Raw genomic sequence first — 26,816 nt, forward strand, 5'->3', positions numbered from 1 at the left:
CTGCACCCTAGTCAGGCCAGCTTCCCCTGAGCCCAACGGGTCTGTGTTTATTTTCTCTCTTTTTTCCTTTCAGCATAGCAGGATTTGTTATTAATCATCCCTTGGGACCCTAGGACATCATGTAAAAATGACACCATGTGTTACGTCAGACTATGAAACAGAGGTGTCAAGCTGCCTTGCTGTATTAACTACTTTGGGTCAAAACTAAAACATGGGAATTAGGTGGCAAAGAAAGAAGCACCAGAGGTTTCATTTCACAGAGGAGAAGTGCATGTGATCTATGGGTTCTTAGACCCCGAAGGGGGTACATCAGTCACATTTGGAAAGAATTCACATGGTGCTCAAAACTGAAACAATACATGGTGGCAGTTTATAGTCACCAACAAAGTGAGGATGCAACAGCAAGAGGGGGAGAAGCAGCCAAAAGCTCAGACCAAGGGGTTATTTGAATATGGGAAGGGAGATGTGGCCAAAGGGGGATGCCAGAAACATAACACATGAAAACATACAGAGAACACAAGCTCCTAGACTCATTCCAGCTCAGAGGTACTCCAGGAAAGCTACCCAATAAGGAGACTGCTTTCATTTTACTTTTGAATCTTGGGAAAAAAAAAAAAAAGGCTTAGAACCAATATTTTGGAACCAAAGACTGTTGAATACACAAAAAAAACCAAGAGAAAAAAGAGGGAAAAAAATGGCAATCTAGAGAAAAGTAGGCTCATCTAAATGAAACAAAAATAAAAATCATCCCATCAAAATATTATCAGTCTCACAAAGACTAGGAGAGAAATCCTAATCTTAGCTTCACCAGCTAGGTAAATCATCCTAGAACCTTTCCTACATGAAGTTGCCATTTTTTAGAAAACAAGTTAACGCTGCAAAGGACAGTCTTTACCTACATCTATGATATCAAAAAAAAAAAGAAAAAAAAAAAAAAAGCATGTGAGGAACAATCCCCAAAGCCAAAAAGAGCTTTCCTACCCAGGGAGTGTTTTAATTTACTCAGGGAAAAGCATGGCAAGGATAGTCATGGTCAGGTTCAGAGAGGACATACAAGGGCTGAGGGTTAGATGCTATTCCTTGCTGTTACAGCATAGCTCCACAGGGCCGTGAGCAGCACTGCTCTGCCGGAAACGTGCTGCCCAAGGATGCAGAGTGAAGACCACTGCCCTGGGGGGGAAATTTAGGTAAAAGCATATGCAACAACAGCATCAAGTAAGGCTTCCCTTTAATCTCCTGCTTTGGGGGTGGGGTGGGGATCTGTATGGCAGCAGGGCTGGTGGTCACAGTTTCAAAAGTATGAAAAAAAACTACCTCACACTTGTTATTATTAACATTTTTTTTTCTTCCTTTCCCTGATGAAGAACTCAGGTGGTAAGATACAAAAAAATCAGCATTATTAACTAACCCCTAATCTAGCCGAAGATGCTTTTTACTTTGGGAAGGTAACTTGTTTTAAGGATAAGCAAAACTCAAAGAAAGAAAGAGCTACAAGGCTTTTAAAAAAATAATAATTAAAAAAATTACAGCCAGTGGAATTTACTGGGATAACAAGTATAGATCTTTTAAAAGTCAGTAAGTAAGGGTTGGCCAGTGGTTACCAGGAGAAAAGGGGTGGGAGCCAGATATGATGTTTCCCCCTATGGTTAGAAATGATCTCTAAGCAGAAAACCTGGTAATATCTAAAAATGATTAAAAAAGAAAAGATATTTCAGTATTACGATAAATTATAATGCCTCAATTCTAAGGAGTGCAGGATTCTCTAGGGTTGATCCAAAGAAATTAGGCATTCATGAAAAACTATTTGATTTTTAAAGGGTCAAACAAGGCTAAGAGTGATTGTATTTATTTATTTCCTGCAAGAGTAACAGCTGAAGTCAAGCAGCCCTTCTACTTAACAGTTGAAAGTTTCCAAGTGGGGAAACTCCCTTCTGTAACTCCCCCCACTGCCAACCTTTCAAAGTAAAACAAAAAATAAAAGAAAAAAAAAATCAAACAGGGACTTTTGAAAGTCAAGTTCAGTTGGCAAAAGATGGCCTTGACTTCTCCATTCTGCCTGGATTGAATGGCAAAGCAATCTAGTTCCTGCCTGACAGGAAGGATTTCAAGTGTGGGGAGTGCAGGAGCTGGAATGTGTAGGAGGCCAGTGCACCCGGCCAGGGCTGGGAACTGCTCAGCTAGAGAATGGACGGGTTACTTGCCTGTTTGCATAATCTCATCTCCATTTATGACCTGTAATTTAACACAGCGGAGATATCACTTGCAACAGTAACTAGGCAGCTGCTTGCTTCTCCTAGGAGGAAGTTCTCCATATGAGTCACATGGAGAGATCTGGGGTGTGTGGGGGTGCATGTGAAAGGTGGCACAGCCCCTGGTCTGATGTTTAAGAAATGGTCCCTTAGTACCATTACCAGGATCTCCATGGTGGTGCTACAAGGCCCAGGACAGGGTCACCAAGGGAGTACTCATCCTCTCCCAGTTCCAATAGAAAGTGGCTGACCCCGGTGGGGCCTTTGGAGCATAAACTGACTCGAGGAGATGGAGAGGCTGAGTTCAGGGACCAGGCTTGTCTGTAAGGGCACAGGGCTGCTGAGAGAGAAGATGGAAACCAGTTCGCTGGGTACCTGACCTGTCCTGTTTTGGGAAATGTTGGGCCTATCACTAGTATAAGGAAAACAATTCATTTCAGAAATATTTTTTAACTGCCAGTGGCACCAAGGCAGATGCCAGGGACATAAAAGTATGGGTTCCCTCACTGGGAAGCTTTTACCCCCAAACATGTCCTCATTCTATTAAATAATGCCAGAAGGGCTGCTCTGCTCCATCAAACACTTAAGATGTAAGATTTATCCTTTCAAAGGAAAAGTCATTTGTTACAAAAGACACTAAAGGATTTTCATAGTTTTTTGCTAGAATAAGATTTGAATGTATCAGTGAGACAACAGCTGGAATTGGGAAACCTTCCTTTTAAGGAGATTATAATTTAAAAAAAACAGTTTTAGTGTTTATCATCTGTGCTGTGCATGGTACAGTGGTTTTCAAAATGTGGTCCAGTGGATTCTCCAAGTGTTCTTTAGGGATCCATAGTAAGCCTCCAGTAGAAAATTTATTATACAGTAATAAATTTAGTTGAGAGAAGCCCTTGTTCTTGAATGGTCAGCAGGAGCAGCTGGAAAGCAACCTATGGAAGGTACCTCTGGTTCCACCAAAACAGTCCACAGAATCAAACCATTTGAAAACCACTGCCTGAAATATGGACCCAAACTGTTATCTAGTTTAGCCAGACCACAAGTCTGACATTGACTGATGCTCTGAGGAGAAGAGTTCTCCCATTCCTGAATGGTGACATCCTCATGTTAACTGAGAGAAGGTCCTTACTTTCCAGAGTTCTTGAGCCCTGATGAACCTGATTCCCTCCCTTGCTTTCACCTTCTACGCCTATGACTCCTGCTTCATACCCAGTCATCTTACCCTAGATGTCAAAATGGGGGCAGGGGTGGGGTAGAAATCTTCAGAAGCTAATGATGAGGTTGTCTTGACAGGCAACTGAGAAAGTGGACATACTGTATGCACAGTAGAGTAGAGCCACGTAGTCGCAGAGCCACGACTACGACACCCCCAAGCTCCCTCTGCTTAAGACCGGTTTTAGACAGCTGAAATTATTAAAACAGTCTGTATGATCTCATTAGAACTAAAATCTATTCGGGTGTAGTTGTTAATAGAACTCTCTCTGCTTTACACTGTCATATTGAAGATCCCAAAGTGAACACTTATCAACACTTGTTTTCCTGACTAAATTGCCTTCTTTATCCAGCCTGTTTCTCTTAAGCCTCTCAGATGAATTTTTACAGTGTGTCTGTCAAGAAGGCCTTGTCTCTGCTACCCTTCCCTCACCTACCTTGGGGACACCTAGAAAAGTTTAAAAAATGGACCAAGTAAGAACTTTCTTCTGATTCTTAGGAGGTCTAAATATCCAGAAACTGCAGAGTTCAAGGGTCCAAAATATTCTGGGAACCGTGCTGAAGAGACAGCATCACAACTCACACTCGACTTCCGGGTCTCGTGTATGTGAGGGAGTCGGAGGCCCATGACGCATTCTTCCCGTGCTGTGCTTTCAGCCTTACTCCCAGTTCCTTTGAAAAATAAACCCCATCCCATATTAGCCCTGTCAGGAAACTAGACTGGGGGTAAAATGCGTGTTTAAGAATACTGGGGGCTCTACCATAGACTGACTACTGGCTGATAAGGAGAGAAGAAAGTTGGACATAAAGTCCTTGCTCCCATTTTTATTTCGGAGCTTAGGGAAATGATATAGTACTTAAGGGTGAGAAACGCAAACCTGGCTGGGTGGTCTTCAGGGAGGTGATGCATTCAGTGGCCAGACCAGCCACATCCAAGCTGCACTGCCATTTGTTATTTGTTTCACTCTAAGAAATACAACCATGTTTTGCACTGATAAGACGAAAAAGGAATTAGAAACATTCCCTGCCTCCTGGGTTTTGCTCTGATCACTGACGTGAACCTGGGAGGGGGTGCTCTTGGCAGTCGTCCGTCATGCCATTATTATCACAGGTAGAAGCTGCAGTGAGCAGAGGCCCAGGTTCTGATTTCATCAACCAAAAGAGGCTCTCCAAGCACAGCGCCAACAGAGAAGGGCAGCCAAGCGAATCCCAGGCATCAACGGCAAATCCGGAACCAAAAGAATAACAAGGAAGGGTACCTTTTACAACCCTGTCTTTCCCTTGCAGCTAGACTACCGTTTGAGGCCAGAGGCTGATGGCACAGTGGACGTGACTGACAAGACTGTGAACATCATAGCCAAGCAATGGTCAGTGGAGGTCACAAGCCAGACACATGCAGTGTACTTTTCACAGGTACCCCCTTAGAGAATGCCCTCCTTTCCAGAAGGAAAGAAGTAAACCCCATCATGCACTAGGTTGAGATTTGTTGAGCAACTGCACTAAGCACGCTAAAACTTTGCTAGGTTAACAGACTTGTCACCAGTAAAGGAAAGAAAAGGGTCATAGAGGTCACAAAGAAACTCTTTTACTCTTCAAAAGGTAATGCTGAGAACTTTCCAGTGACCTATTGTCCATCATGTGCCTTGGCATTTGCAAGGGGTGGGAAGTCAGGAGATAACAGTTATTATAAACAAGTGCCTTCCACTAGATTAAGAATCTGCTTACCTGTGCATCAATTATTTTTTGCTTTGCATCGATAACTGCTTGCATCTCAGCATGATCCTTCTTCAATTCCTCTTCCACAGCCATTAGCCTAGAATGGGGTAATAAGGAGAGATCAACATCTTCAAGGAGGGAGCTGGCTAACATAGAGGACAAGAAACCCACACTCACGACAGCTCAGTACTGCCACTCCTTCCTAGTACAAGATCTGCAACCATGCTCTATCTTCTCACCCACCTTAGAAGAAGACATCCAAAGATGATTTCTCTACTGGGACTGGATTTTTACCTCCTCTGGAAAAGCATTCCTACAGTTATTATCTCCCTCTTTTCTATCAGTTCCTTTCCTCAGCACAACTTATTTCATCTTAAAATAGCAAACCAACCCACAAAAACCAAACCCTCTCTTAATCTTGTTACCTTGTAACAGCTGACCTTTCTCTTCCCCTGAACAGCTAAGTTTCCTCAGAGCGTACTCTACACATAGTAGGTCTACTTTCTTTCTCATCCACCATTCACAGATTAACCCCCTGATGTTTAACTCCATGAAAAGCCTCTCTGTAAGACTGCTAAATACTTCTGTGCTGCTAAAACAGCAAACCTTCTCTGACTTTAAGTTACTTGACCTGCCTACAGCATTTAACAACACCGAAGCACAGTGGTCATGAGCATGGCCTCTGGGGCTTGACTGCATGGCTTCAAATCCCAGCAGCAACACTAAGTGACCTTGGGCAAGTGACTTAATGAATTTGTTGCCTGTTTCTTTATTTGTAAAATGAGAATAATAATAATGCCTACTTCAGAGGTTCGCATTAATCAAATTATTATTAACAGATTAAACAAATTTTATCTGTAAAGTGCTTAGAAAAGCACCTGGCCCATAGTAAGTGCTATGTAGTGTTTGGTAAAACTGCCCCCTCCCTTAGTCTCCCTTGGACGTCCTTGGCCTTCTCCCTTGATTCTTTGGCCGTAAAGACATCCCATGAAACTCCCTTCCACCTCTCTGGGCTTGCTGTAAGAAACTAAGTTAGCCTTTGACATTGAATACGTACATTTTTTAAGATTCAGTTTTCCTCTAAGACCTCTCAAGTGAGTCACTAAGTTTTAATTTTTTCTAATTGTTACAACTAAAGGAAAATAGACTACCTCTATCTTCAAAGGAAGTGCACTAAGGTCTCACATTTAGAAAGGTGTAAGAGATATAGTCAGCCGTCACCTTTGTACCAAGTATCACAGAGGACATATAGAGTTGAAAATGGCTTTTGCTGCCATTGCTTTAGGATCCTCTGGGTCATCGTCCCACCTCTTTGCAGCCCTAGCTACCCAGTCCACACCCACTGCCAGGCGACCTCTGACCTGCTGATGATGCTCTTCATCTGGCTATCCTTCTCCTCCTGCTGCCTGCGCAGCCGCTCCTCACTGTCCTCCAGCCGGGCCTTGTACTCCAACAGCAGCTTCTGCATCTGCTGCTCCTGCACCAGCAACCGGCGCTCATACTCCTCCAGCCGCCGGCTGGACACTCGCAGGCGCTCCTTCAGTTTAGTAATTTCCTGTTCGTACTAGAGCAGAGGAGAAGAGGCACCACAGACAAGGAGAGAAATACTGGAGTTACGCTGGTTTTAGACATTGGTGATTTATTTTCTACGAAAGAAACCCTAGGCAATGGGGGTGGAATGGATGCTGCCTGAACTGCCATTCCAAGGGCTGCTGATGTTCTTTAAAATTATCAACAGGCATCACTTAGGAGCTCTGCCCACCTCCTGAAATTACATTTTTAATCTTACCTTGGCATTCCAAATCTATATATTTATGCATCACTCTCCACATTAAACTACTAGTTCCTGCAAGCCACATCCAATCTGTGACGGTATCAAATGGGAGCCGGAAAAAAAAAAAGATCAAGCACTTAGAAGCCTGACAAATAACTTAAAATAAGCCAAAAGTCAGTTGTCTACATGAGAAAAGATTTCTGTATCATCACCTGTACTGTAGGATCTCTGACATGCCTTCACTCATCAGACTGCCATTCTTTCACCCTACTAGAGCCAGCCCTTTAGAGAGCAAGCAGCACTTCTATAATGTTAAGTTACTAAATCAATAAATAGAATTTTATGGCAGAATAGACTATTGCTGCTTTCTCCCCAGCTATAAAAGTGTAAAACATTCAGGTCACAAACTCTAAGCAAAAGGCCTACATGTTCTCTGGGGCTGATTAATACTGCCTCTTGGCCCATTTTCATGATGTTGTTCATCTGCCCAGTTTGCTACTGCTTGTTGGAACACATATGTCTGTTTTCTCACTAAAGCTTTATATAAATTTATATTCACTAAAGCTTTATATAATTCAATTGGTAACGTGGCCCTTTCTTGTACTGAAGCTGCTGTGGGTTGGGGTTTGAGTAACTGGAATGTCAAATTTCTGGGTGAGGTGAGAAGCATTAAGCTTTCTTGGACATGGCCTATTTAAATTCATTAGTAATTAATGATAAATCCGTATGCTGCTTTGTAAAATGCAATGTATTTTTACATAATATTCCATTTAATCAACAATCAGACAGTTAGCTTCTGCTTATCCAATGTCATAGTCCTACACTATGCTTATTAATCCAGAAGGTCAAAGATGATAGTTCTTATACAGTTTGAAGAGGTAGACTGCATCAATAAGAATAGTTTAGGATCCTGCTGATAAGTAAGCAGAAGCTACTTTGGTTGTTAATGAGGTAATGCCATACATGACGTCAATGTTCTTGTTTGATAATCCTTCTTCATGTCAGCTTTTCTTAACAAAACAAAACAAAACAAAACTGAAGCAATAGATAATGTCTTTTTTTTTTTTTTTTTAGTCAATGTCTTTTAAAAAATCAGCTACAGTGTTACAAGTTCTTTACTCAGAAAAGATGAAAAGAAAAACAAAAAAAGGGACTTCCCTGGTGGCGCAGTGTTTAAGAACCTGCCTGCCAATGCAGGGGACACGGGTTCTAGCCCTGGTCCAGGAAGATTCTCTCATGCTGCGGAGCAACTAAGCCCGTGCACCACAACTACTAGAGCCAACAAGCCACAACTACTGAAGCTCATGCGCCTAGAGCCTGTGCTCTGCAGCAAGAGAAGCCACTGCAATGAGAAGCCCGCGCATCGCAACAAAGAGCAGCTCCTGCTTGTGGCAACTAGAGAAAGCCCGTGCACAGCAACGAAGACCCAACGCAGCCAATAAATAAAGAAAGAAAAAACAAAAAAAGACAAAATCATTAAAATCAAAATCATTACAAAGATACAGAAAGGAAGTCTAGTCCAAGGGTAATCTTGACTTTGGTTAATTATATACAGAAACACTAAATATTCACCTAAAATGACTAGAAATGAGTAGCAGAGTTTTCTCCAAGTTAAGGCAACTCATATTAAAAAAAAAAAATTAGAGCTAATCCTCCCACCTCAGCTTGATGGACATTTCCGCATATTTTTAAACACAGACACTACTGAATTATCATACACAGATATGTATATAAGGGTTAACATAAGAGGTGGAGCTGAAGTTGGGGACCCTGGGAAGATCATCTCCTTGGCTAGACGACCCTTTGGGTGGCCTATCACTGTGCGGGCAATAAAGACAGACTAGGTTCTACCTTCTCAGCATGCTTGGCTTCATCTTGATTTTGCTCGGTTTCTTCTACATCTTCTTCATATTGCCCATTGTTCAGAACCCAGGCTGCTGTCCTCTCTACTGGGGACATTGTGGCAGAGTCCACAGGTGACTGAACCTGCATCAGAAATACCTATTAGCATCTCCCAAAAGAGCTCATCCACAGTTATGTTTCACAAAGAAAGCTATTCTTAGAAGACTTTATTGTGATCCCTGTTTTCTGATAAATGTTCCCAGTTCTAAATAATATTTTGTTACTGCAAGGGCTGGGAGTGAGGGAAGAGAATATCCATTTGTACAAGAATAAAATATTCTGAAATGTTGTGAATAGAAATCACATCTAAGAACCTGCCTTTTTTTCCCTCCAAAGAGGGAAAGCCAAGGCCTTAAAATTGTTAATTAGTCCAACGGTTTCATTAGGTCATTACCTAATGAAATTACGATGATGATAGAATGATAGAAAGAAAGCACAAGTTGATGGTTGATTGCTCAGGTGAGGAAACATCTGCTTAACCAGGGATGATCAGGAACCAAGGGATTGATTAATGCTAAACAACTCACAAGGTACCCATTTATGTATCAGAATGCCAGATTCTTAATTTTCACATCAACCATTTAGGGAAAGAGAAAAAAATGTGATATTGGTCATTTTTACAGACACTGACTTCTTCAGGTGTTAACATCACTCAGAAGTCCATATTTTACCAGAAAGTTTCTTGATGAATACAGGATCAAAACAATGGACATCAACACAGTCCAAGGGATATTTCTATTCAGTTAGGATAGCTAGATAAATTGCCCTTTTCCAATAGATATACAGAGTGATAAGAATTCTGGCTTTGAGTAGCAATTCTGCTACTTACATTGTCACTAAATCTCTTAAATACTTTTTTCCAAATCTGTTGAATAGGGCTACCACCACAATCACCATCTATTCTGACCATCTCCCAGGGAGTTCTAAGGACTGAACAATATAATATATGTGAAAGTTCTTTGGAAACTATGGAGTACTATAGAGCTTAGATGTTATTACTGTATTTATGCTTAGAAAACTGGCCCTGGATATGACAATTTATATTGGGCTACTGAACATTAGTGCTTTCTCCATAAACAGTGCTGGAAATAGACAGCAAATTCTTTTTCTCTGGCTTTCTTGAGAGAAAAAGAGAGAGACAGATAGAACAAAGCATTTTTATGTGAGTTAGACTTTTTATAATTAAAATGAATTTCTATTTTGAGGACCAATACTCTATAAATAATTGGAAGGGAATTTTCTCTCCCATGCAGAGCTATGTACCTTAAGAATCTTTATGTCATTTTGGAATAAAACCTGGTTAAACTCTAAATATATAGATATTTAAAAATAAGGGGTATCTTGATGACTTTGAGATTTAGAAAGACTAGATGAAAAAAATTGGTTGCAGAGACAAAAAGGTTATTTGGGAGAGACTTTAAAAAATATTCATACAAAAGTAGTATGAGGGTATTTCCTAAAGGTTTGAAGAAGAACCTGGTTTGGGTGATTTACAAACAGATTACAGATACATATAGATAAAAAACAGCTTCATGCCTGAGGCACACACAAGCAACAGTGAATGAACTTTTAGAAATTCCTTCTTTAAAGCAATTTTCTCCACTGTGTCAAGAAAAACATAAACATGTCTTAAACTTCAGTACCCTCAGTTCTTAAAAAGTCTACCTTCATCTCCACTATGGTAGGTAGGCTTCTTATACTTCATTCGTGTATCATTCTCGTTATTTTTGTCATAACCACGTTGTCACTGATATATTATTTATCATCTCTTTAAAACAACCTTTTTCAGTTAGCTAAGTCCTTATACTAAGCAATATTATCAGTAAAATCATGAGTTTAATGTTATTTATATTATAAATTTATAAATACATTTTATATTAATAGATATTTTTCTAACATGTATTAAAATAATTAAATGATTGATTAAATACCTTGTATATTTAAATAATTTTGAGTATCACAATTTGGAAACACTGATCTATAGACTATAGTATCATTTATATTAAAAAAGATAAAAATTATATACTTCAAAAGTTATTACGAGAAACAAATGAGATAGCATGTAAAAGCAGTTTGTAAACTACAAGGTACTACACACACACACACACACACACACACACACACACACACACACACACACACACCCTAGTTCTCCCAGGGGTTTAGGTTTTTATTTGATATATGTACCCCTGAAAGGCAAAATATTGTGGTTCTGAGTCTTTAAAATAGAAAGTCAATACTTAAAGGAGACAAATGCCTTTTAAATTTTAGAATCTTATCCCTTTACCACATAGGGCACAGGAGAGCTGCTTTTCTGTGAAACCAGGATTTTCTATTCAGCTGCTTCTTGAGATAAAGTAGCCACTAACATGAATAACTTTAATGTTTGGAATTTATAACTTCAAGGAAGCTATTCAGTAGCTTTCTGCTTTATAGTTAACAATATGTTGTTCACAAGAACTTTCTTCCCGTGTTACGAGTAACTATTTACTGAGTGCCAATAAATGCACTACAAGCTAATAGTATCTCTAAGAACACACTAAAGAGAGATCTTAGCCCCTAAAAGCATATTAAAAACAACTTCTTAGGTAATCTAGGCATAAAATGTAAAGTGAGAAGCTGTAAAAACAGAGTTGGTTCATTTCACTGGTGTTGGTGGTAGCTACCATATCTTCGGAAAGACTAACAATGTCCAGTGAATTATGAGATGGTGTACAATGGGAACTGGGCATTCCAGTGTATTCTTATTTTATTGGTTGAATCTGTTTTTCAACCACTTCCTCATATACCCTAGCATTTTGCATGACATACGGTAGGTGGTCAATAAGTTTTGAAAAAATAAATCAGACTAATATAACTATTCCTTGTATTCATGATAAAACCTTGACATAATTATAAAGAGCAGAAAAGTAATATTGAACAAATCAGAAATAGTTTTATCTACACTGAAGACTATGGAGGTGATTTTTATTTCAAAATTTTTTTCAAAATTATTTTTTATTGTAATATGTTCTTCATATGAAAGAACTATATACTGTCGTTTACATCTATTTGATTGGTCTTCTGAGTGCTGGTCTTATTTCCCGATTAGACTGTCAACCCTTGAAGCATGGCACCATATATCATAGAATTTTTTTTCTTTTGGAATGGTAGTGACTATGTCATTGCCCAATTGATGCTCAATAAAATATTATTCATTTATTATTACTTTGGATTCTCTTTAGAATTCATTACCAAAGTATAATTTATTACTAAGAGAAGGATACCCTGTTTTTCCTCTTTTCCTATGGAAGTACATCAAAGGCTTTTCCTCAGTGACTGTTCTATCTCCTTTATAAGCTGGATAGATAACAAAATTTATTACCTCTAGTTTATAGTCAAAGAAATTGAGAAACGAGGTTGGTAAATGGTTCAGATGCCATCTTGCTTAGCTATAGCCTTAAGAAGAGCATTTTCTCCACTGATTTCCAACAGTGGATCATTAAAGAAAATGAAGGATGAAAAAGACGAAATGAAAAGGAGCACGGATTCCTATTAGGAATATCACCCTTTTGAGATATAGCTTTTATAGGGTTTCTCTGGGAAAAATAATAACGCTTTAGGGCAAAAGGGCCTGAGAAAGCAGTTTCACTGATCCTACAGTTAGCCTGGCTATGCTGAGGATGACTGAGAACAGGCCGGTTCCCTGTTTATTTACCAGATATATATAAGACTTGTTGCTTTCAGCTTCTCCATAGTCTGAAACAGTTTCCCATAAATGAATAACACTTTTGCTATCAACACCAAAGAAAGAGCTGACTAAATTAATAAGTAAACTCTGAGAATCCTTGAAGAGGTTGGTTAGGAGAGGGTTCAACAAATCCAAATGTGAAAACTGTAGCATCATTCTGATAGGCTTCTCAAATACCTATTTAAAAAGCCTCTTCAAATTAGAATTTCTAAGGTTAGGTAACATGCTATAATCTGAACAACTCATATATTGTAAATAGAGTCTATTATGTGCACAGAGTACATGATACACAAAAAAACAAGATGGAGAGGAAAATGATTAAAAAGAAATCCAAACAGAGGCCAAAAAGGGTCAAAAAATTCCTTCTCTGTAGAACTAGGATTTTATTTCCTTCCTACTCAGCAAATGGAGAAGACTGAAGCTAGTTACATTGCCAACAAGGGCCGCTCCTTTGTGCTAAGATACAAATGGAATTTGCATGGGACAAAACCTCCAATAATTACAAATGCCTGCAGAACAATCCCCACAAAGAAATCCTCCAGTTTCTGGGAGAGAAGAATTCCCCAACACAATTTGCAATTGAAATATGTAAAGGAATTTATGTAAAAAATGTGCTGATTATATAGAACATCAGAGGCTTCATGGGAGTGAGATGAGAAAAGCAAGCAAGAAAGATAAGGAACAAAAAAAAATAATAACGTAAGTTTGAAAGAATAAAACATCTGCATAGAGAAAGCCAGTGTAGAAAAAAACAGAAAATTGAGCAATCAAAATACAGTGATTTATGGTTTAACTGGTATGACAGTGGCAGCACCAGCAAAGGCACAAACAGGGCTGAATATGTAAAGCTGTGCTGTGGCTATGCCCCACTTCATGCTAACATAACATAGACATTCCCAAGCTCATTAATGGCTATGGCTCAAAAGTATTTTAATTGGTTGTCTGAAGACCATATCATTTCCTACCTCCCATCTATCCAGACAGCTTTCTATTCACGTACAGAAACACGTAGTGCTTATATGATAGGTGTTATATTTTCCTACAGCACAGATATTATAAATGACAATTGGTTTCAGATGATCACACAAAAGGCTATTTAATTTACAATATCTATAAACAGTCAGTCTGAGTCACGGGTCCTGGGAATTGGACAACATGATACAGGAGGGAAGGGTAAGCATTCTTCTTTTCCCTCCAGGGCTGGGACTAAGTCTACCTTTGAAAAGTAGGCAGAGGTCCTGCCCTGTGCCCTGTCTTGCCCCTCTCTGCCAATCTGATATTCTTCTCTACTCCTTATCTCATCCTCAGGGCCTTCAAGCTGCACTAAACCCCCACGTAGACATTTGCCTCCACACAGCACTGCATCTCTAAAATTACTTATCTTTCTTTTCTCCTCTCAATCAACAATTTAATTCTCTGAAAGGGGTTGACCTCAACTAGAAGCTAGCATAAAATCAAAGTATGGAAACTAATTCACAATAAGGTGGGAAAGACTGATAGCCTCCTAATGTAAATTAAATGTACATATATGACATATATATAAAAAAGATATATATAAAAGCATTTTCATTTAAAGAAAAGGAAAAAATTATATAATATCATTATGTAAATTAATAGAGTATAATCTTTTTTCCTTTTCTTTAAATGAAAATGTGTATTAAATCAAATGAATTGGTGAAATTTTGGGAAATATAACAAAATAAAAATGAAAAATTTAAGACTGAAGAAAAAGTTTATTTCTCAGTAAAGAATTGACCAACTAGGAGGTTTTGCCCAGGAAGTTGGCTACCAGAATCAGCTTAAGTTTTTCATTCCTTCTTCTTCTTCTATATCCAAGGATTCTGTAAATGTTCTAATTTTTTTTTTTAAACAATAATTATCAAAGTAGGGGCAAGGGCTCTGGCCACAGCAGAGTGGTGGAAGAAGCAGCCCAATCAGTAAATGCCTACCTATAAACACGCAAATATACTAAAGAGATACACTGGGGGCCGCACTGCAGTCTCCTGTGACCAGTGATTCTGCTGACAAAAGGATTTGCCATAGAACTCTTCTAATCACAAAGCTCCCTAATAGTAGGATTAGGTTTCAAAAAAATTCAACAAAGCTTTTTTTACGAGAAAAATCTTTTTTAGATGAAAGTAAGATATGTATATATGCATTCATAAGGTTCTTAGTTTATTTCACGAGCAAATATGGATTGGTGCCTCAAAATGTAATCTGTAAAGAAGAAATGATAAAATTCTTAAGGAACATTTTTATTTATGAAGAAAAAAGTTTGATAATCTTATATTAAATTTAGGTGAGACACGAGCTGGGCTTCTCCATGTAAATAGAAATATAACAGATTTTCATAAATGTTTAGAGAATACTTGTCAACCACCTGTGTTTCTATCTTTTTACCTCTCTCCTTTACCTTGCTTCTATAGGTGTTCAGTTGTTTATTTTTCTAGCCATTTCCAGGAAAAGGCACACGGGGACTTACTACTTCCAGAGGGAGTTGGGGGATGGAGTAGAGAGCAGTTACATTAAACTCTTAGCTGAAAGTACAAAACTTTATTCTGGAAACTTACGAAAAAAAATTAAGGAGGATTAATGTCCATATTCCCAAAATATATCCCAGTTGATTTGGCCTGTGGATTTACAGCTTAAGTGTCTAATTATTACTCAACATCACAGATTGTTCTCAGTGCTAACTGAGATCATAGCTCTGCTGCCTGAAGAGACAGAAAGGCCCCTGGAGTGGTTGCTACAGTCTCCTAAGAGTAATGAGGCAAGCTACATTCTGCTGCCTCATCTACCCAGAAGTCTCCCAAACTTTTCATTTCCTCTTCCATTAAAAGGTTGCAAAAAATAGTTTTAAGTGGAAACCCTGCTAGCAATTGGATTTCTCAATGATTTATATATAAAGAACCGAGGAAACAGTTGGACCAAGTACCTGGCAGCCCCCTCCAGCACTCACCCCTACCTGCTGTGTCTGCTGCCTCTGGATCGCTCTCACTTTGGGAACAGGGCTCTCTCTGGAGGAAGAGGACTGCTGCCGGGACCGGCTCCCATTTTGCACAGGTTCGGCCACCAGAGCTGCAGATGCCAGTGACATGCTCCCGGTGCTACGTAGGGAAGCACTGTGTGGCAGGGATGGTGGGGCTTTGGCTCGGGCACCTAGCCCAGCCTGGTCCATTTTTCGGATCTGGGCCTGCCCCGTGCTATTCTGCCGTGGCAGAGCAAGAGGTATGTGTCTGTCTGACACAGTGTGCCGCCTGGAGAAGTCCTCACTCTGAGTGCTACGTTTGGTGAAATCTTCCATGCTGCTATTGCTGGGTCCACTGAGTTTGAAGTCTTCACTGTTACTTTGGCTCCTGGAACTGGCAGTGCTTAGGTTCTCCAAACTGGAATCCACAGAGGCCTTTGGCATTGCTGGAATTGGGTTATTGAGGTGATAGACAGGGTTCTGGAATGACAAGGGCTGGAGGCTGCCTGGCTGGTTCAAGGCTGGGTGCAGGGGCCTTCGCACTTGAGGTGCGCTCTGGGGAGTGCTCTGGGTTTCCCGAAGTTGTTTGATGCTGGCCACCTGGGTTATGGAAAGCTGGCTTCCAGTCAGGCGCATCGGCACGTCAAGCATGACAGACGCATGCTCCACTTGGGCAGCATGAGTGTCCTGAAGGTCCATGAGGGAGATGCTCCGGCCATTAGGAAGACTACTTTCCTTTTCATCCTTTTCAGAATAAGTCATGCTCTGGGAGGAGGCTTGCTGAACCAGCAATAACGTTTTCCCTCTGAAATAGCTATCTGTGTTGTCCTGGCTTGGAGATTTTAGTTTATGCAAATCACTGTGGAAGAGGAAAGGACCCTTAATTACTCCTGAGGCAAATTCAACAGAGTTAAGATTCCTCAACTCAAGCATATGAACTCTTCATAAGGCTCAGAGGTCTGGTATGGATACTTACATCGATTTCTAAACACAGATTTAATCATCACAATTCTTAGGATAAGATCCAACATTTTTAGTTTTTCTTCAAAGGTGGAGAATAACACTGTATAGACCACTCCATCCCTGTCTTAGATTTTTACTAGAATTCCAATCATTTCCTAGTTAGGTTTTAAACCTCCCAAGGTATTCCAATTCATAGTTAATTGGTTCTGTCTAAACCTTCTAGAAGCCCTGAGTGTACAACCAAAGGGTCCCTACTAAAGGCACAAGTCTTGCCAATACAGAAAACAAAGTCTAAGCATCAACACTGTATCTACCTGTTCAGCTGACACAACCAGCTCTAAAATATTTTCAACTGAGGTTCTCAGATTTTTGAGTGCTACAATACCTGAAAATATCAATTTCATAGAGCCCTTATCTTCCATTAAGCAGGACATAGGTTCTTTTTATAAGTTTGTTGAATATAACTCTACAATATCATTCTAGAAAATAAGTATCCTAGATCATGTGTATTATTATGACAAACAACTGGATTTATCTCAGAAGATTCTTTCCAACTATTCATGATTTTAAAGTTGTAAATTCAGCAAGTTAAATAGATTTTCCCCAAATCTCTAAATATTATCTCCCTCTGAGATAAGTAGTTCCAATTCTCTCAGAAATTCATACCTGTCAGTAGGGTCTTCAAAAATTTTCTGCAGCCCAGAGGAGAGGCTTCCACTGACATTTGGACTGGAGTTATGCTCAGTGAAGCGCCTCAGTTGCTGTTGTATTGGTGTAGGATTAGTCAGAGATTTGGTAATATCAGCAAGAACACGAGGGAGAGGTCCCAATTTTGCCACGGTCGCCTGTAGGAAGGAATTTTCACCCTAATTGGATAATAAGCATTGCGATATCCACCACAGATTGTTTTTGGGACAACGATGCCCATTGATGGAGGGGTGGAGGTTGGAGGGAAGGGTAGGTGTTTGCATATGGGAGTGGCAGGTTCATAATGCATTGTTATGGAGCAGCAGAACCATGGCGTCGAGATGAATGGAGGAGGCGAAACAAGATGCAGCAGACATTGAGGAAAGAAAGGAAATAGAAATTAGGATTATGCAAATAAAAATTAAAAGACATGCTCAAAACAACCAAACTATTGCCATTCCAACTAAAATAGACATGCAAAGCAAACTAAATCTTTGGGAGGCTGGTAGATCAAGGTGGGGGAGGGAAGGGGAAGAACCAAACACCTTCTAACCAGAAAGAACTTTAAGACCAGAGGATTGGCTAGTGTGATGAAACTTCCAAAGAAAAGGGATCATGTGAGGAAAGAAATGCATGCCAACATACAAGAAGGTGTTGCATTCAGGGGTCCAGAGCACTGCAGGGCACACAATTGATATTGCCATTCACTAGCCATTTAATCTTGGGAACCCTGACCTACTGCCAGCTGACCTACTGCCAGTTTGCATCAGCAAGACAATTAAAAAAAAAAAAATTTAAACAGCAAAGTTATGACACATCTATGAGATGTGTCCAGATAGATGTACTGCTGGTTCCCAGGACCAAACAGAGATTAAAAAGGAGAACGTGTGTTTACACAGCAAAGCCTGTTAAAAAGACCTTGACCCTGAATAAACCAGGTTGATTTCAGAAGATAACTGTATCTGCATCCCACTGATGCAGTTATTCAGTGAAGAATAACTTTTTATGATTTGCTTTATCCATCTCAATCATTTTTTTCTTTGGGGAATTCTCATTCTCATGGGGTCTTATGGGAACCTTCATCCATTAGGCAGTTTTACATGGTTGCCTCTGGGTTTTCGTTGTCTTCTCAACAGACTCTTCTACCCTGCTCAAATGAGTACAGATGCCATCTGAAGAATGTCTATACTTGCTTGACTCTCTTGAGCCATGATTCATATCCAAGGAATTTACCCTCAGCATAGCTGCAACTTAAAATCTAGCTAGCATTTCTAAAAGTTAAGAAGGGGTCCTTGAGAATAAGAAACAGTTCATTATTTTACAAATGTTTTGGGCACCAGTGGACACCCTACCATTTACATTTCCTCAGGAAAGTGGTCTTTGTTAATAGGTTTTACTCCCCTCTCCCTCATTTTATTGGTGCAACGTTTCTAAAGGTAATTGGGGGTGGTGGTGGCGGTGGGATGAATTGAGATTGGGATTGACATATATACACTAACATGTATAAAATAGATAACTAATAAGAACCTGCTGTATTAAAAAATAAAATAAAACTCAAAAAATAAAAAATGTTCTGACTCAAAAAAAATAGGAAAATGGAGGAAAACAAATAAACAAATTCTTATCACAGAAAAATAACTTTGTTTTTTGAAGTTATTCTAACATACCATCATAGATATGTATAAAGTAGCTGTAGCAAACAAAAACATCAATAAATAATTATTGTGAAAAACCTAGCCAGAGTCTGTTAGACTGTTTTCCATAACAAATTCTATTCCTCTTTGCAAAATTCAAGAAGGAAGAAAATGATTGGCATGGTATATATTTAGTTATTAATATGATATATAAAAAAATTCTTAGCTTATAGTCAGAAAATAAATGATTAAAAATAATTGTTTTCTCTATTCTTAATTCACATCTACAGATGAAAACATCAGGATTTTCACATCCCAGATAACTCTATACATACTAATAGTTATATTAAACCCTCTGACTTGCATGATAAAAATAAATCTCATGGTAAGTTACTTAAACACGATAGTCTCAGTATTTTTCCAAGTCCACACTTCCGTTAGAAATTACTACATGAGATTTCCTCTCACTCTACTATACATGAATAAGGCTTCACACACCAATATTTGATATTAGTTTCTAGGCAAATACACAAACATATTTGTTTATAGAAATATATACTCCATTAATTTAGGTAACTACTTAAAAATATATGTTAATAATTTTGTGGCTTATTAGAATTTCCTGGTTTGTAGGGCACATATTTTACTCAGAAATCATAACTATTTCCTCCCAGACTTCTAGGGCAAAAGGTTGCTTTCAACAAGCAGAAAGCATGAATGTGATTACTCTGTAGATATTCTCCAGAATCCAGGTACACTAGGGTTCTCTACCTCCCATCTCCTGTTACCCTTCCCACCTACTTTACCTTATCAAGTTGGGAAACTACTTCCCACAGTAAGGAATGCAAAACTGAAAGCTCTCGGCCCAGATCAATGTAACCATCAAAGCCTGGGGTGTTTGAGATGGTGTCCGGATTAGAGATCTCCAAAAGAAAGCGCTTCATTCCACCCCATTCGTGTTCTAAAAAATCATTCATGAATGCCATGTATTCCTCTTTGTTACCAAATCTGAAGTAGAGGGAGAGAAAATGAGAAAGAACATATTCAGGAAAAGAGATGTGATCATTTTGAATTGACTTTACACAGAGCTATATATATATTTTTTTATTTTGGGGAGGTGACTAATTTGTTTATTATCTATACGTGATAAATGCTAAAATATACTTTCTTAATATTACATTAATAGTCAAAAACTTTGAATAGCTTTCTATTCTCTATAGGGTAAAGACAAAATCCTTTTTTCCTGGTATTTAAAGCCATTGTAAACATTCATTATCAGTATAAACCTTCAATATCGCTAGCTTCTTCAAAGTCCCCCAAATACATTATACTCTTTTTCTTCTCCAAGCCTTTGCTCATGCTATTTATTTCTACTAGAGAACGTCCTCTCTTCTTTGCCTATCTAGGTTCTAGCTATCTTCCAGGCCTAGCTTAAGTCTATAAAACATGTTCCAAAATAAACTAGAAACAATTTTTACAAGAATTGGCTCAAATATGGGTAAACATGTATATTTCTGTGTTAGCATATATACAGAGCACACAAAGTTAAAACAGTGCACTTCTAAAAAGCCACATGCTAGAAAACAATGTATCTCATTGAAGTTCTAATCTTTTCCTTCAATACATTGCTACTAGAAACTTGTACTTAAGCTTCAATACTGAGTAAATCTGGGATCGATTTTGCCAGTGTGAATTGCTTCTCAGTGATTTCTTAAAATTGTTTTCTATAAATTATAAAAACTTAAGAAAAAATTGAAAACAATGAAAAGTGGAAGGAAAAAAGGGTAGGTGTACCCATTCCACTACCCAAACATATCTGCTATTTACAGTTCAGTGCATTTCTTCTCCAACTGCTTTCTCCTAACTTCTTTTGAAAAAGTTGAAAGCTACAGAAAAGTTGAAAGAATATACAATGTACACCCATATGCCATTCACCTATATTAACCAACCATTCCCATTTTGCCAAGTTTGTTTTCACTCTCTCTCTTTTTTTTTTTTTTTTTTTTTTTTTTGCGGTACGCGGGCCTCTCACTGTTGTGGCCTCTCCCATTGCGGAGCACAGGCTCCGGACGCGCAGACTCAGCGGCCATGGCTCACGGGTCCAGCCGCTCCACAGCATGTGGGATCTTCCTGGACCGGGGCACGAACCCGTGTCCCCTGCATTGGCAGGTGGACTCTCAACCACTGCGCCACCAGGGAAGCCCTTGGTTGGAGTTTTTAATAAAACTTTTCATTTAATATAATTATATCTTTATCATTTTGCATATTATTGGTTCTTTATAAACACAACTTGCAGTGGCTGCAAATATTCCACTGAATGCACAGACTTCTTAACCATTCCTCTATAAAGTGAATATTCAAATTGATTACAAATTTTTTGCCATTTTTAATAATACCACAATGAAAATCATGTAACATGAGTGATGAGGCACCCCACGCTCATCCAAAGGTTAGGCCTCATGTACTTTTTAAACAATGTTGTTAAAAAGTGGTGATGGTAGTGACACCTACTTGGCAAAGTTGGCCAGGTTCTGGATGACCTTGGCAATTAGAGTTAGAGTCCGAGATGTGCGGTCATCAGGATATTCCTGCATGAGGTTGAAGAGACTGGGAGACATGATGGCTGGGCACAGAAAACGGAGAAACAACGAGGCACTGATAAGCCGCTCACTGATGTCTTGCTTGCTGCGGTTCAGGCACTGCTGCTTCCAGGATGCAAACACTTCCTTCAGCTCACGAGGGAAAACACTGGGGAAGGAAGAAGGAACAAATATAAAAGTACCATAACCCAAGAAAGCACAGGTGATCCCACTCTAGCCCAACAGAGCCAGGCTATGAGGAGGGCCTGATAGAGAGAGCTTCTGTCTGATTCATGCCTGAGAAGTGGTGGAAAATTCATGGACGTCCAGATGGAGACCAGAAACCCAAAGCTACAAAACTCAGGAATTAGGGTAAACTTAGTTTTGCAAAGTGGGAAAATGGCATGAGGCTCCTGGCTAAACCATTTGGTTTACTACAGCTCATCATAATCTCTCTAAAGACTGTTCATCAAAAAGCTTCCAAAATCTCACCAATTGCTGGGGTTAGAATAATGATCAAAAATCATTAACACATTTGTTTGACACTAGTAAATATGTTTAAAAGTCCTTAAAATACTTGTGGTATTAGAGGATGTGGTGCTAATATTCTGGGGAAATATTATATTTATGGGGATAGTTCAGAGCAACTTCTGCTTACAAGAAAGGTTTAGATTTTAGACAAAACTGTATTAGGGAGACTTTCAATTTTTCCCATAAGTCCTTCCTTTGGTTGGGAAATAACAGTTAACACTGTGATAACTCATATTGAAAAACTGAAGTTCCAATAGCAAGGAAGGAAGCACCGACAGCAGCTCACCAGTAAGAGTTGATGATCTTGCAGAAAGCCAGCTCACAGCACATTTTCAGGTTGCTCTGATGGTCTATCAGTTCACTAGACGAACATTTGCTGGGATCCACTTCACAGTTTTCATCTGACTCATACAAAGCTTTGATGAACTCCCCTATTTCAAGAGAGAAGATGACGGACAGTATAACTATAAATAGTGTCTTCCTGAAGAGAATAAAAGAATGTAGGATTTCTGTACTAAAATGTGTAATAGGGAATTCGTTCTGATGCCTGACATGGAGGGCACAAAACACTGTTCACGAAGGGTTACTGCTTTGTAACCCAAGAAATACCACCGCCTATATGTCATGTTTACTCTTCCTTACTCTGGAAGTGGAAAAACAGCACTCATTAACATCATCATCATGGTATTTACAAAAAGAATAATGAAACCACTTTAAAAAAATGCTACAACTTTAAATCTTTTATCTGAAACCACAAATATATTTAATTAGCAGGAACTCATTACTTATTCTTATTATAAAGCCTCTTTACCTTTATAAAGAATAAATAAGAATAAATAACCCAAGTTTGAATGATTAACCTACCTATCCTTTTAACTGCTAATACTTGTGCCAAACACATATTCAAGTAAGGGTCTCTAGGCCTACGTCTCCTAATGAGGATAGCCATTCAACATAGCACATAGCAGAGCATCTCTTTATATAATTTGGATGTTTTTCCAAATAATTTTAGCTTAGATGCCCTGTTCATATATCTTAGCCTCTACAGAGAGATGCCCAGTATTTCCTGAAAGAGCAAATCCTTACTTTACCTGTTTATCCTCCACCATGCACTATACCATGTACTTGTTCTGTTCTATTTTTCACACTGTTTTGTGCTTATTTGTTCACATGTCTGTCTCATCTTTAGGATGAATACCACTGAAGGTCAGGGACTGGGTTCTATTCATGTTCAAATCCCAAGCCTATTAAATAGCTTCCAAAGCATTGCAGGGGCTCAATAAATAGTTTTTAGAGATGGTAGTATGTTTTTTTGCCTCTCACTGTTGTGGCCTCTCCCGTTGCGGAGCACAGGCTCCGGACGCGCAGGCTCAGCGGCCATGGCTCACAGGCCCAGCCGCTCCGCGGCATGTGGGATCTTCCCGGACCAGGGCACGAACCCGTGTCTCCTGCATCGGCAGGCGGATTCTCAACCACTGCGCCACCAGGGAAGCCCGGTAGTATGTTTTTATTTTTTGTTTTTTATAGGTCTTTATGACAGAGGAGTAGAACTTTCACAGCTCCTTTTAAATATGCTTATATTAATTGAAGTTCAGGCTAGTTATTAATAGATTTCATGAAAGTGAACAGTAATTCCTATAAAAAATTAAGTGGCAGCAGCAATATCAAAGAGCATTTTCTATCAAAATGGTTAGTACTAAGATAAATGAAAGATTTAAAAAATAGCTGTGATAGAGGATGGGAAGTGATTATTTGGAAGAACAATGCTTGGAGAACAGGAATCTAAGTGATGCACAAAAAAGAAAGTGGTGCAGAGAAAAAGTAAAGGCTTTGGAGCCAGAAAGATCTAGGGTCAAATCCTGGACCCATCACTTAACCAACTGTGGAGCCATGAGAAGTCACTTAACTAGTCCGAGTTTTGGATGCTTTATTTGGAAAATAGCATTAATCACTCCAATCCTCTAGAGCTATGGTGAGAATCTGAAAATAGTGCATGAAAAGAAAAGTGTCTGATATCGTGCCTGGTACTTAGTAGGGGCTCTATATAATAAGTATTGTTATGTACAAACTTTGTAAATTTAAAATAACTTTTCATAGAGTGAAATAATCAAAATTGGTAAAAGGCTTTTAAAAATGTTTACCAACTCTCACAGGATTTCTATTGAACATGTTCTCAACATCACCTATGCTATGTGCTCCCACAGAATTTACCTTATTTAAAGAGTACCTGAATTTAAAAATAAGTCATCAATGTCAAATACTTCATGTAAAAATCAATCCACCTCTAAATTTATATCATTAATATTCAGCTTATACCTAGGTGAGTTATACCTATTCCAGGAGATAATAGCTAATATTAATAAATAACTTGTGAATTTTGAGAGTATTTTTCTTTTATTCTTCAAGAAAAGAACTAAATAAATAACTCAAGGGTCCAGAAGTAAATTAATTGTCTAGTTTTTTCTTTTTACCTGATTATGATATATTTAAAATCCTCCAAACTTGAGAAAATTCTTTTCACTTTTGAAACTGTAACCTGGGACTTTCCTGGTGGCGCAGTGGCTAAGAATCCGCCTGTCAATGCAGGAGACAGAGGTTCGAGCCCTGGTCCGGGAAGATCCCACATGCCGCGGAGCAACTAAGCCCATGTGCCACAGCTACTGAGCCTACGCTCTAGAGCCTGCAAGCCACAACTACTGAGCTAACGTGCCACAACTACTGAGCCTGTGCGCCTAGAGCCCGTGCTTCGCAACAAGAGAAGCCACCACAATGAAAAGCCCGTGTGCCACAACGAAGAGTAGCCCCCACTCCCTGCTCGCCGCAAGCACAGCAATGAAGACCCAACACAGCCAAAAATAAATAAATTTTTTAAAAAAAGAAACTGTAACCTATGTCTGATAGTGTGGAAAGTACCACATTGAAAGGTGATCTTTTATAGATCTGCACCTAGAAGCTGTTTAGCCGATCACAAATTACTGAGACAGATTTAATGATCCCTTCATGTCTGCTCTCTTATCTTTGAAAAAAAAGATCAAGGATAAAGAGGATGGATGTTCAATATGTTGTTTAAATTTGAGTTTGTGCCTAGAATGTTCTATGGTGTGTTTCATGGACTCATTATTATCTAGCATCCAAATTTCATGTATAGAAATAAGCCACTAGGTATGGACATATTATTGCTAAAAGGAAATTTGCCTCTGCCACCAATGGTGGAAATTAGGCCTTTTTAGAGACTTTTCTATATGTCACACAAGATGGTGTTTCCTGTTGATCAGATGCATCAACATGCAAACTGATTTCAATTAGAAAGGTAAAAGGGGTTAACAGATGAAAGACTTAATTTAAGTCTAACTGAGGCAGAGTCTATAAATAGTAATGCTTTTAATCAAGATAAATGAAGACTGGCTAAAAGGCAGGTAGATATTGTTTAATATGACTGGCAAGTTTTAACTCAATTTTCTCTGAGAGTTCTTCAGGTAGTCTGCAAATAACATCTATTTTTTTTTTCCCCAAAGTGTACGAAATACAACAAAACTTTAATTATTCAGAGTGCTCAGCTGTACTTATTAATTTGATTTTTTTGGTTTACTGAGAGTTCACTGTGAAGCCTTTTTATTTAAAACTTCTCATAGGGGCTTCCCTGGTGGCGAAGTGGTTAAGAATCTGCCTGCCAATGCAGCAGACACAGGTTTGAGCCCTGGCCCGGGAAGATCCCACATGCCGTGGAGCAACTAAGCCCATGCGCCACAACTACTGAGCCTGTGCTCTAGAGCCTCCAAGCCACAACTACTGAGCCCTCATGTCACAACTACTGAAGCCTGTGTGCCCAGAGCCCATGCTCTGCAACAAAAAAAGCCACCGCAATGAGAAGCCCGTGCACTGCAACGAAGACCCAGTGCAGCTAAAAATAAATAAATACAATAAATTTATATATATAAAAAAACGGATAACTAGAAATATGGGGAGTTAGATGGGGAGAAGACAGTAGAATCTCTTTCCTGAAGAAGCTTACCAATTAATTTTGTTTGTGCTCTTGGAAGCAGTAGCCATCTTCACCACCCTGGTCCTTGCTTTTGGGTTACCAATGTAATAGAGATCTTTGTGGGGTTACTTGAATTTCTTCCCCCTGCTCACTGAATCAATTTTCAGGTCTCATTGAGCCAATCAGCTATTTAACTATTAACTGTTCTAGGACAGTTAATAATTAACTGTAATGATTAACAAAGGACTTGTCTCTCCTTTTCACTTCAGGAATTATTTCATTTGGGAAGCCTATTTAGCACACTGATGGTAGAACATGAATATCTGATTTTTAAGAAGTAGATGGTCAACAAATATCTACACCTTTATCTCCCCAGAATAGAGAATACTGTTTGAGATGCATCATCACTGCTTTTTAAAAGGCAGTGCAAATCATTAAAGCAAACCATGATATGTAATTTATGATATGACAGTATAAGCTTTTTTTATTTTTATTTATTTTTATTTTTTTGTGGTATGCGGGCCTCTCACTGCTGTGGCCTCTCCCGTTGCGGAGCACAGGCTCCGGACGCGCAGGCTCAGTGGCCATGGCTCACGGGCTCAGCTGCTCCGCGGCATGTGGGATCTTCCCGGACCGGGGCACGAACCCGTGTCCCCTGCATCGGCAGGCGGATTCTCAACCACTGCGCCACCTGGGAAGCCCAGACAGTATAAGCTTTTAATGTGAAACTCTGATTCTGTACCTTTCCTAATGTCAATGAAAATCCATTTTCACTAGTCTTCTTTTAAATTCCTATTAGATCTTAAACTAAAGCACACGACTTAGAGAAAAGAAAAAAATATGAAGATAGGAAGCAGGAGAAGAAAAAATTTACTTCTCCAAAGTAGGA

At 39.1% G+C, this 26,816-nt stretch overlaps 1 protein-coding gene across 15 annotated transcripts in view; it reads right to left on the bottom strand.

Annotated features, from left to right (window-relative positions):
• The window catches only part of RASAL2 (RAS protein activator like 2), a 386,290-nt gene that overhangs the window by 7,918 nt on the left and 351,556 nt on the right, over positions 1 to 26,816 (bottom strand). For 8 of the 15 annotated variants that reach the window (XM_059056121.2, XM_067031028.1, XM_067030999.1 and 5 more), the window contains 9 exons: positions 22,232 to 22,376; positions 21,347 to 21,583; positions 19,642 to 19,843; positions 17,181 to 17,380; positions 15,549 to 16,410; positions 8,803 to 8,937; positions 6,539 to 6,741; positions 5,187 to 5,274; positions 2,202 to 2,232 (listed from right to left, as the gene is read on the bottom strand). In XM_059056121.2, the coding sequence (XP_058912104.1) occupies positions 2,202 to 2,232; positions 5,187 to 5,274; positions 6,539 to 6,741; positions 8,803 to 8,937; positions 15,549 to 16,410; positions 17,181 to 17,380; positions 19,642 to 19,843; positions 21,347 to 21,583; positions 22,232 to 22,376 (2,103 nt within the window). The remainder of the gene's footprint in view (positions 1 to 2,201; positions 2,233 to 5,186; positions 5,275 to 6,538; positions 6,742 to 8,802; positions 8,938 to 15,548; positions 16,411 to 17,180; positions 17,381 to 19,641; positions 19,844 to 21,346; positions 21,584 to 22,231; positions 22,377 to 26,816) is intronic. The other 7 variants (XM_059056130.2, XM_067031013.1, XM_067031049.1 and 4 more) reach the window with 3 other exon arrangements.

The sequence above is a fragment of the Kogia breviceps genome, chromosome 1 (genome assembly GCF_026419965.1).
Source record: "Kogia breviceps isolate mKogBre1 chromosome 1, mKogBre1 haplotype 1, whole genome shotgun sequence".
NCBI lineage: Eukaryota > Metazoa > Chordata > Mammalia > Artiodactyla > Physeteridae > Kogia > Kogia breviceps.